The sequence below is a fragment of the Stegostoma tigrinum genome, chromosome 5 (genome assembly GCF_030684315.1).
Source record: "Stegostoma tigrinum isolate sSteTig4 chromosome 5, sSteTig4.hap1, whole genome shotgun sequence".
NCBI classification, from domain to species: Eukaryota; Metazoa; Chordata; class Chondrichthyes; order Orectolobiformes; family Stegostomatidae; genus Stegostoma; species Stegostoma tigrinum.
Window position 1 is genome coordinate 72,852,125 of NC_081358.1, and position 12,407 is coordinate 72,864,531.

General features: G+C 39.8%; 1 protein-coding gene across 17 annotated transcripts in view; it reads right to left on the bottom strand.

The window, feature by feature from the left end:
- Positions 1 to 12,407, bottom strand: part of LOC125451641 (dystrobrevin alpha) — a 184,352-nt gene that overhangs the window by 60,386 nt on the left and 111,559 nt on the right. For all 17 annotated transcript variants that reach the window (XM_048529027.2, XM_059646064.1, XM_048529031.2 and 14 more), the window contains exon 10: positions 10,107 to 10,190. In XM_048529027.2, the coding sequence (XP_048384984.1) occupies positions 10,107 to 10,190 (84 nt within the window). The remainder of the gene's footprint in view (positions 1 to 10,106; positions 10,191 to 12,407) is intronic.

The window sequence follows — 12,407 nt, forward strand, 5'->3', positions numbered from 1 at the left end:
AGAAGATGGCATCAAACATATCCCAGATACATTTTAAGGTCAAGGACTGGGAAAAGCCAGGCTCCCAGTTTCTCTTTGAAATGAGCTTGTGCTATAAAATCTCAGAGCAGCTGTGACATTCAAAGCCACCTGGATAGAATTGTTACCCTATAATCACAACTTTCTCCAGCAGAAGACAGCTCAATAATGATGTCCCAGGTCATCATCAATCAGCACCTGAAATATCTTTCAGAGTTGAAGAAAATGTCAGCAACACAACGTCTCAGGGCATGTGCCATGAGCAGTGAATGTCCACACACTCCTTCATGGAGGTTGCTGTGCACCAACATCGAAAAAGATAGAGTGCAAGAGTATGCTAGGCGATTTTGGTGGAAGACAACTCCTGTTATTCTGTCACAAATGTTAAGGATTTTAATAAGTACATATAATTCCCCAATTTACCTGTCTTTTAGAGCTAGGTTGACAGAAAGAACAAACCAACTTAACAAGAATCACGAATTATTACAAATTACAATATTACAAATTGCAGTTTCTTGCTACTCAGCTTTGAACCTGCGAATAGAACTCTCTCTGCACATTCATATAGACACAAAAACAAACTGGTGATATGGGTAGAAGAAAAAGGGGGAAGGCAGTTCAGTGTTCCCTGTCCACAATGTTGTTGAGATGACCCTTTTGCTGACCAGAATATCATTTCTTGATCTTCCTTCTAAGGGTACTTTCACGTTTGAATGAGACACTAGGTAACTGGTTCAAATTTACAAATGTCTTGGGTTTATCAATTAAAAATTATTGCTTACAACAACTTCTGAGGGGAATTAAGCTGGCAATCTTCAGGCACGAAGTGCTTTCACTGTAGAGCTCCTTCTTTTCCAGAGGTCCGATGACTTTTCCTTGAATATTCACACCTCATGTTTTTGAGCTGAGAGCCATTCATATAGGTTGTTGCAGGCAGATGGCTTTGATCATCACTTCACAAATCAATTACATGACTACATATTGAGGTTTTCCTGTCATCTGACATGTATGATATGTTTTACAGAACAGCACTACATCTTTATAAAGTCGTGGCCATGTAAAATACCTATTTTTCAATGCCTGTGTTTTCCATATTCCTTTACGTCATGATGTGCAAATTTCATGTGCTACTTCAAACAGCTCATTATAACATCCGGAGGATGACTATTTCATGAACACCCTTTCAAACATTATCCACTGATCTTCATTCCCTAGCAGGACTCCATTTTTAATATAACATCACACTGGAAATCATTCAAGCTTTTGTATAAGCTTCAGTTCTAAGTTACATGACTCTGGGTCTGCTTCCTGAACCTCAATTAACAAAGACAACCCCACTGCGAAGCCTCATCTAAGGATGCCTACCGTGAAGAAGTTACCCTCCTCCCTCTCGACAAACCTCAGGGGATCTCTCTCCCACTGCAGCTCTCTCGCAATCTCTTTGGCTTTGAAACTGCTTGGCCATGTCCTGAAGATCTCCTCCCTACCTACACTCACCTTTACTGACTCCATTCCCGCCTCTTTGACTTGTCTGTCTCCTCTCCACCCATCATCTCCTCTATCCATCTTCTATCAGAGCCCCCTTCCCGTCCGCCATTTCTGATGAAGGATCTAGGCCCAAAATGTCAGCCTTCCTGCTCCTATGATGCTGCTTGGCCTGCTGTGTTCATCCAGCTCTGCACTTTGTTATCTCGGATTCTCCAGCATCTGCAGTTCATATTATCTCTTACAGGCCAAGAACCTCTTTTTAACTAATCTCATTTTTAAACAGTTACAGCTACCCTAACATACACTTACACTTTTCAAGCAACATCTGGTAATGGATTTTATTTAGCTGTTGCTCTCATCATTACACACTCACACGATGGAAAATATTCGGAACTTGTTCTTACAACTGTTCTATCACTTTAAACTCAGCTAGACTTTTTGCGATTATAGGTGCAGGTATGAATTTCACTCCTGACAAATTGCTCCCCAGGCATTCTATCAATTCCATCCACAGGTAATTTTGTAACTTCCACAGCTGCTACTAGTCCAGATAATCTGAGGAGCGGGCTTTTGACAGCGCAGTGGAGTGGGCTGATAAAGCGCGGAGTGGGACTGCAAGAGCAAAGAAGGAAAAGTTGGGCTCTTTGGTTTTTTGTTTAGTGTATTTTACTATGTTACTAATGAGAGTGGTACCAATTATTGGCAATGGTATAAGCTTTTCACTGTATTTTATATTGAATATACATGACAATAAATTATTCCATTCAATTCAATTAGTTACAATTTTGTACTTTGTAGGACTGGAATATATTGTCTGCATATTCCATTTACCAACACATTGACTTTTATTGAACTGTTTGAAGGGAAACTAAATTCTTCTCGAGAGAGAGAGTTATTTAAAGTTTTTGAGAAGATTTGTAACTTGGGTTGTGGAGGAGATTGCAGACTTGCTCGCCAAGCCGGTATGTTTGACTAAAGCAATTACACAATTCAGGAGATATCAGCAAGACAGATTAGCAAAAAAATGAAGCCAGAGGGATCCAAAACAATCTGCTTCTATGGACTCCCTGAGGTACAGAACCAGGGGGCCCCTCAAACCCAGTGTCTCACTACCAGGCTCACCAACATATAGACTAGCCAAAGAACAACAATAGAAACTGAAATACTTAGTTGAGAGCACTACCCGTTCCATCCACTCCTCTCAAGAATTCCTCAACATCATCAAAAACATAAGAATAGAAGAGGACAAGATTATGCTATCCTTTGACATAACAGCACTATTTATTTCCATAAACATCGACCTAGCCAAAGAAACAATTGCTACACACTGGACAAATCATGAAAACAGGCACCCTACGACAGCAACAGCATAAACAAGTACAGCACCCTCAAACTGGTGGATCTGTGCCTCATAACCCACTTCACCTTCAATGACCATATTTTAAGCAAATCAACGGAATACCAATGGGATCCCCAATATCAGGACTAATTACAGAAGCGGTATTGTGAAAGTTAGAATGAACAGCACAACCCACTATACAACCTAAACTCTGGTCTGCTATATAGATGACACCTTTGGTGATTATCAAATGCACAAGACCAGAAGAAACCCACAAACATATAAACAACATTCTCACCGGAATAACATTCACAAAAAGAAGAAGAGAATGATAACCGACGACCCTTTCGAGATGAAATGGTAGAATGTAAGAATGATGGGGAATTCCAGACTAGCATTTATAGAAAGACCACACATACAAACCAGATACTTAATTACACCAGCAACCACCCATTAACAATGCTGCAACCCAGAACTGAACAAAGTATAACAGGTGCACTTATATGGAGTTTTTAAAAGGAATGGAAAACCAAAAAGCACAGTCTGGTGTTACCTCTGCAACAGACCACAACAAGTAGACACAACATGGCCAGACACACTAGTCACCCTATTTACATCAGAGGCATATCAGAGATGACCACAATACTACTCAAACCCCGAGGGATCAGGGTAGCCAACAAACTAACAACCACCTGCAAAAACTACTGACAAATGTAAAGGATCCCACACCCTCAGCAAATACAACTCATATAATATACAAAGTACCATGCAAGGACTGTGGGAGATATTACTGACAATAAGGATACATGAACACCAACTAACCACCAAGAGACATGACCAATTCTCACTGGTGTCAACACACATGGAAAAAGGACACAAATTTGACTGGGATAACACATCCACATAGCACAAGCCAAACAGAGATATGCCAGGGAATTCCTGGAGCTTGGCATTCCAACCAGTACTCCATCAATAGTCACACTGAACTGGACTCGATACACAAACCACTGAAAAACAGAACCGGGAGTGATGCCAACCACCCCAGCAAACCGAGGCGTATAAATAACAAGCAGGATAGAACACCAACGCTTCACCAGAGGCGCACGAATGATGTTACCTAGCAGGGTGGCGAAATGCCTGCAATAAAAACACACTGCCTCGGCGAGCAAGTCTACAACCTCAAAAAAGTTGTGTTCCCTGTGTTCCAAATTATAGTTATGGGCTTGGACACTTGTTTTGAAGAAAAATAGTAAGTAGTCTTCCCTTTGGTGATTAAGTAGACCATGATTCTCAATACAATTTTAACAAAATAATAATGTTATTAAGATAACAATGTGCCACAGAAAACCAGTTTGTGGGGATACTAAGGAGATAGTAGAAACTGTAGATGCTGGAGAATCTGAGATGCCAAGATGTAGAGCTGGATGAACACAGCAGGCCAAACAGCATCAGAGGAGCAGGAAAGCTGACTAGCCACCTCCCCGTTGCTGCCTATTTATTTCAGAACCCCCTAAAACCGCCCTCAACCGTGTCTCTTGCATTTCCCACAACTCATCCCTCACATCCCCTCCCTGCAACAACAAGCAAAGCAGCCTCGCCCTCACGTACCACCCCACCAACCTCCCGATCCAATGCATCATCCTCCAACACTTCCACCATCTGCAATCTGAACCCACTACCAAAGACATTTTTCTCTCCCCACCCTTATCTGCTTTCGGGAGGGACCACTCTCTCCGTGACTCCCTTGTCCGCTCCACACTTCCCTCCAGCCCCACCACCTCCGGCACTTTTCCCTGCAATCGCAGGAAGTACTACACCTGCCCATACACACACCCCACCCCATTCCAGGCCCTAAGAAGACCTTCCACATCAAACAGATGTTCATCTGAACATCTGCTAATGTGGTATACTGTATCCGTTGTTCCCATTGTGGCCTCCTCTACATTGGGGAAATGAAACGGAGGTTTGGGACTGCTTTGTGGAACACATGTGATCAGATCACAACAAACAACGACTCCTGCCAGTCTTGAACCATTTCAACTCTCCCTCCCACTCCTGGAATGACATGTCCATCCTGGGCCTCCTGCAGTGCCACAATGATGCTACCCGAAGGTTGCAGGAACAGCATCTCATATTTCGCATGGGAACCCTGCAGCCCAACAATATCAATCAACTTCATAAGTTTCAAAATCTCCCCTCCCCTGACTCACAACCCAAAACCAGTCCAGCTTGTATCCGCCTCCCTAACCTATACTCCCACCTATCCAAGCCCCACCCCCATCTCCTACCTACTAGTCTCATCCCGCCTCCTTGACCTGTCCATCCTCTCTGGACTGACCTATCCCCTCCCTAACCCACCTTTACTGGCTCCAACCCCGCCTCTTTGACCTGTCTGTCTCCTCTCCACATATCTTCTCCTTTATCCATCTTCTATCCACCTCCCACCCGAAATGTCAGCTTTCCTGCTCCTCTGATGCTGCTTGGTCTGCTGTGCTCATCCAGCTCGACACCTTGTGGTCTATGTGTGATATTAAAATGTTTTACAAAAGATACTAACATCAAATAATGTTGGGTGAAATCTGTCTTTTTCAAAAGAGATGATTGGATTAGTTTCGAGAATTCAGATGAAATATTCTTATGACAAAGAATTAAAACTCCACAATATTAAATATGGTTAGATGTGTTTATTTTTAGATGCTTTTAGTTTAAAGTATTACACTTTGACTCATTTAATAAAATCATCAGCTAAAAGCAAATAAGAGCAATACGAAATCTCTGAAGCAAATTTCCGGATACAAGCAAGCAATAAGTCCTTCATCCATAGCCAGACCAAATGGGAGACAGTTAGGGTGCCCAACACATGCTCAGAGCTGGTCCATCGTTTGTTCTTCTAACCTGCCAACCTTGGCTTCTGTCAATGTCTATTCCCACCTCATGCTTGATTCAGAAGCTGATGACTCTGAATCCAGCCTGTCCCTGCCACTCCATGTCAAGTGTAGCACAGGCAAGCACTGCTGAGCAAGAGATGGGACTGAAGCTGGGAGGGGTCCCAACTCTCAATCCTGTCTTAAAGATGAAAATCTGCCCTTTGTCTCTGTTTGGTCATATGTAGAATTGCAACAACTTCTACTAGACAAATGGAGATCTAGCAGAAAATAAAACTGGGATCTATGATCAGGAATTCTTCTACACCGAACATTCTCTGACAAAATGTGCAGTAAAGAAAACTTGAGCATCTGTGAGACGATGATGTTGCTTTAAGAGGTTATTATGTCCATTATTTTAAAGAGAAGTTGTAAGGCAAAGGTGTTGAGAAGTCATGGGTAATATAAAAAGCTTGGGTTTTTTTTAATGCAGCCTGAATAGGTCTGGCCAGCTCTCTCAGATCAGGATTTCTGGGTTTTCAGTGGCAATCTGAGTTGTTGAGTCTTAACAGGGTTGGAAGCTTCAGTAAATGCTTCCTGGCTGCTAATTTCTCTGAAATTTTTCTTGATGCTTTTTCATCCTGGATTGGAGAACGGCATGTGAGAATCTGTGACTATGTTTGGCTTTTTGCCAAGGGTTGTGGTTATGGGATTTTACTATATCAGCATAGTTAATCAGTAGTAGTTACTGTATATTCTTTTGGTCAAATTTTCCAATAGGGCTAAATTATTCTAAGCTCTTCTTTGTTTTGTTTGTACTTGAACGATAGTGTTTAAAACAATTGTGTTTTTGTTTAATGTTGAATACCTTGATAGTCACATTGCATCTAGAACATAACACCTCACATTTGCCTGTAAAGCAAGAAAAAGTTAGGCTCTAGGCTACCTTCTTAAAATATTTTGAGATTCTATTATAAGTAAAAGAGTTAAATATTGCTGTCAAATGAAGAAAAATAAATTGATTCAGGCCTCATCTGGAGTACCACGCCCAGTGCTGGTCACCCTGTTATAGAATGGATATTTATTAAGCTGGAGAGGATTCAAAAGAGATTTACCAGGACGTTACTGGTTATAAACAGAGGCTAGGTAAGCTGGGATTTTTTTCACTGAAGTGTAGATGGTTGAGGGGTGACCTTATAGAGTTTTATAAAGTCACGAGGGATATAGCTAAGGTGAATGGCAGGCGTCTTTTTCCTTAAGGGGGGGGATTTCAAGACTAGCGGACATATTTTTAAAATGAGAAGAGAAAGATTTAAAAAGGACATGAGGGGAAACATTTTTAGACAGAGAGTGATTTTTGTGTGAAATGAACTTCCAGGAGGAATTGATGGATGCTAGTACGGTTACAATATCTAAAAGACATTCAGACAAGCACATGAATAAGAAATGTTTGGAGGAATATGGGCCAAGCGCAGGCAGGTGGGACTAGCTTACTTTAAAGTTATGGTTGGCAAGGACACGTCGGACCAAAGGATCCGCCTCCTTGCTGTATGACTCTATGACTGTCTTGGCACACATGCCTGAATCATTTTGTGATACATGCAACTCAAAAGGTGGTGTATTAACATTTAACCTAGTTATTTTCGAGTTTTTTTTTCCCTAAGCATTCATTACACTGAGAAGAATTTGTGAACTAGGTAGGAGGAAACCAGAAAATTTTGAGCACAGAATTAAATAATCATGAATAGGCTCCCAACACATCATGCACTGTATGGTTTTTTTAAAAAAGACATGTAATCTGTCCAATTAGTCATTATCACAGTCTCAGTGACACAATGACTATTATCAGTAATAGAAAATCTAAAATAGACTAATCTTCTGTGCACACATAGATAAATAAATTCATACAGTACAGACAAACATTAGTTATATTTTATCACAATGACAGAAATTCAGTATGACATTACAGCTTCCCACCTGTTATACTTCCTTCCATCCTCTTCCGTTAAGCAGAAGATACAAAAGTTTGAAAACAACGTACCAACAGACTTAAGGAAAGCTTCTTCCCCACTATTTTCAGATTTTTGAATGGAGCTCTTATATATTAGAGTTGATCTTTCTCTTCAAATTCTCTGTAGCTGTAACACCATATTCTGCACTCTGTTATATTAATCTGATGTACGTACCTAAGATATAACTTGTCTAGTTAGCATGCAAAAGTAGTTTCCATTCTATCTCGGTGCATGTGACAATAATAAATCAAATCAAAAGCAAAATAAAAAAATTATACAGCAAACCGAGAGAAAATATCAGAATGATCTACTAACTTATCTGCAACTTTCCATTCAGCAGTGTGGATCTTCACTTGCTTTTCAACATTAACTTGAAAATGTTTTCCTCCATTCCAAGAGTATGATGACATGTATAAGGCCCTTTAAAGACAGGGCTGAACCATAATTTTCCAAAAATAATGAACTGAGTTGTGATTTCCTGTTTAATGCTGATGAGACAAAGGTGTGTGACCAACCCACGCATAGGATGAAAGGTGGTTGTTTCAATATTATGATGAAGTTCCTTGTCTTTGTTTTAGTAATTATTCCAGTTTTAGTCATAGCAGTCCAGGATTCCGAGCCTTAGGAAACTCAGTAGATCAATGGAGATGGGTAGGTGTGAACTGAGGACAAGGAAGTCCTTTACAGCACAGCTTGCAGGCCAGGAAGACCAATCTGGCCTAACAAGCCACACTGTACAATCAAACCTGGACCAGCACATAAATGCTGTGGCTACAAGAGTATATCAAAGGATGTGGCAAGAGAAGAGAACGTACTTCCCGACTAGCAAAGACTTACCTCCCCAAAGCACAAGCCAGGGATGTGATGTAATACACCAAACTTGTGTAACTCTAGAGACACTAAAGGAGTTCAATTATATTCGGGACAAAATGGCCTATTTGATTGACATCCCATTCACATTCATATGCATTCATCCCCTGTACCATGGTCACACAGCAGCTGCAATGTACAAGGTGCAAGCTAACAATTCTCTAAATTTGAAAATCAAAACACGAAACCTTTGTCACTAAGATAGTCAATGTTATATTGAATCTCTTATAGTTACACACTGCCCTGACTTGGAAATATAATCATTGAGCACTAATTAGTGCTCAGTTATTATATTAGATGGCCCTCCCGAACTCCACAGTGCAATTAATTTCATCTCAGATTGCAGCAGTTACCTCTCATGTACAGTTAGAGGGAATGTAAATGATGACATTCCACAAATGAATAAATGAAGTAAAAGGCAGGCACGTTATTTAAATTAGATGCACGTATCATTTAAACAAATAGTACAAATAGATTCCAGTCACACAATATTTATCTGTTGAGAGACAGGATTAAGAAATACAGCAAAAAGACAGATCTGTTTTCTAACAATAGCGTTGAGAATGCTATCATTGTCATCTAGATATAACATGATATGATGCCACCAATCTCTTTCTTATGATAGGGTAAGGGTTTACTCGTTGTCAGTGTTGAAGGATGAAGCAGAAAAAGCTCTTGTCCTTGATACCAAGATGTGGTTTACTACATCTCAAATAACAATGTAAATGTTGCATTAATTCTTAAGCGTATTAACTATTACTAACAACAGGAAGACGTGTATTTCCATGAAGATCTTAGACCAACTGCCCTAAGCTGCCTGATATATACTCCAAGTTGCATGCTATGTCAGAGTGGGTGGAGATTCCTCTTAACTCATTGATTAATCCTTTCATATCCATGACGTTGGGATCTGTTTAGCTTGGTTAGCTGGGTGGCTGGTTTGCAATCAGAGTTACGTCAACAGCGTGCGTTCAATTCCCACGCTGGCTGAGGTTACTATAAATGGGTCTCAGTTTCAACCTTTCCCCTCACCTGAGGTGTGATGATTTTCAGGTTAAACCACCATCAGGTATCTCTCTAATGAGGGTGGCCCTTTGGTCCTCTAGGACTTGACAGCTTTACCTTTGTTCATGATCTAATACAAGAGTGCTGGCTGTTTGAGAAATCTTAAATGGTGAATGACAAGTAATTTTCCTGTTTTCAAAAATTCAAGCTATATTAAGCCGTGCCAACTTATGTCCATGATGTTCCGTTGTGAAGTTACACAGTGACATAGTTACAGTTAAAAACAAACAGGGATGAATTTTAAGGCCATTGGTGTTTAGCCCCACGTATTCCAATAAAAAATAGATATAAAGGGTGATGCAACTGTACCTAAAAAATGTTTACTATAAAAGACAATTAGTCAGTAGTATTTAATCCAAAGAGATTTGATTAGTTTTGTTGCAAATGAACATTCTAATTGCTTTCGTTTTATTCTTACCTTTTCAAGATGCATAGAACAGACTGACTTACCTCTTATTAGGGCTGGGGCTTCCTGAGGTAATTACTGTATGGGAGAACATTGTATCATTCATGTTAGGAGGTGGTCTTGAAGGCCTATGAAGGCACAGAAACCATGGTTTGTAATGATATTTTAGCAATTTCTAATCGTACATTTGCAATGCTCACACCATTCAATGATACTGTTACAAAATGCAATTTCTGCAAGGCAGATTAAAAATTTACCCATAGCTAGCCAGTTTGAAGTGGCAAATAGGAATTCACTACTCACAACTTGACAAGTCAGCAAAAAGCTTAAGATGGTCCAACTTTTTTTTTACCCTAAAGTTTGTTCTGAGGAATTGAATATGATTTTATCATCAATAAATAAGTACACCTTACAAATATGAGGAATTAAGTTTAACATGGAATTCATGTATCTGCTATTTAAATGTTTTAACACCTCATTTAAAATGATGGGCAAAGGAGTGTCACTGGGCGTTACTATTTGAAATTCTACAAAAAGGCTGGAATCAAAGAACTATGCATCACAGAAATTGGCCATTTGATTCATTGTGCCTATGCTGGACTTTTAAAAGAGCAGTTCAATCAATTCCAGTGCCATTTCTCTCTAAAGCTTTGCAAGTTTCTCTCCTTCATGTATTTATCCAAATTGCTTTTGAAAGTTATTGCTTCTGCTTCCACCAATATTTCAGGCTATGTTTTCCAGATCATAAAACGCTGCCTCTTTTTTGTTTGCCAATCACCTTAAATTTGTGTTGTATGATTATGGGCTTTTATGCCACGTGAGAAAGCTTTTTCTTATTTACTCTAACAAAGTCTTTCATGACCTCGAATGCCTCTATTAATTCTCCACTCAACCTTTTTTAGCTCTAGGAAAATTACTCCAGTTTCTCTAGGCTTGCCTTGTAATTGAAGTCCAACAGTCTGATCCATTCTTAGAAATCTCCTGTTCATTCTAAGGTCTTAACATTTATCTGAATGTTGACTCCAATTGCATTTCAACTGAATTAATAAATCTATTCCTTGAATATTTTCCACATTTTCCAGCTTTTGTGTTCATTATTTATTACAGTTCAGTAAGTCTTTCTCAAGTGCTACATCATTAGGGTATAATTGCCATTAGATTTATTTTAAAGATTACCAAGTCTGTGTGTACATTACAATGTTGACATTGTATTAAAGACAAAATTACTAAAACTAATTGCATGTTTAGACAGTAACTCTGACAGCATTGCCAAGTAGGATCTTATAATGAGAGCATGAGAAGGAGGTATCATGATGGAGCTGTTTGTGCTTCCTAAGGATGCATGCATTTTATTCTCTTTTGATTGTGAAAATTTTGTTTAGAGCATAACAGTAAAAAGAGGCAACCAATACCGGTATGGAGTTTTTAATGTCTCATAAGATGTTCAGACTAAATGCAAACCATCATGAGGGTATCATTTCGACTTTGGCATATATACAACTACAGCTTGATCAAACAGTGGTGCTAGAGAATGAAAGCCAAGAGGGAGAAGAGACTGAGGAGTAAGAAAGAAACCTGTCATTTGCAGCCACCATAGGATTTTAAAAACTTTTAACTAATATTCTTTCGGAAAGCAATTTTGTCATCTCTACTTGGTCTGGCCTAGATGTGATTCTCGACCCACAGCAATATGGTTGACTGTTAAACGGCTTCTTAAATGGCCTACGAAGCCTCTAAGTTCATGAAGTTCATGGAAAATTAGGGATAGGCAAAAAAAAAGAAAATAAAATGCAGACTTTAAAGGACAGTAAAGAGGCTGGTTACGCACCCAGTGAGACACTGGGTATGAATGGCCTGCAGTCAGAGTAGTGGGAAGTACTAGACTCAGATGATAGAACAAACTAAGTAAATGGCTGATGGGTAAGCATATTGCATTGCTTAGTACATCGGAAGGTCTTACTAGTACGGAATCTACTAGTGCTGTCAAAGAGCATGGAAGAATCTGGCTCCCACTAAGCATGGACAGAAAACAATATTTCCAGCCTAGAAGTGATGGCCAACTCCATGGTAACACCTATGGGCTCAACTAGCATGCCACATTTGATGGCCAATTTCTCGACTTCCCATGCAGAACAGTCAGAAACTATACAACAGCTGAATGTTGCAGGGGAAGCTGAGTCTGAAGTCATGAAATCACACTTTGCTGTCAAGCACGCCAAGAACTGCTATCATGCAGTCTCAGACTCCTACCACCATGGCTTTGGGCATGCATTCCCAAAGGGGATTATATGGAAGGTCATAAAAAATATGAACATCACAAAACTATAATTATTTGTTCCAAAGTG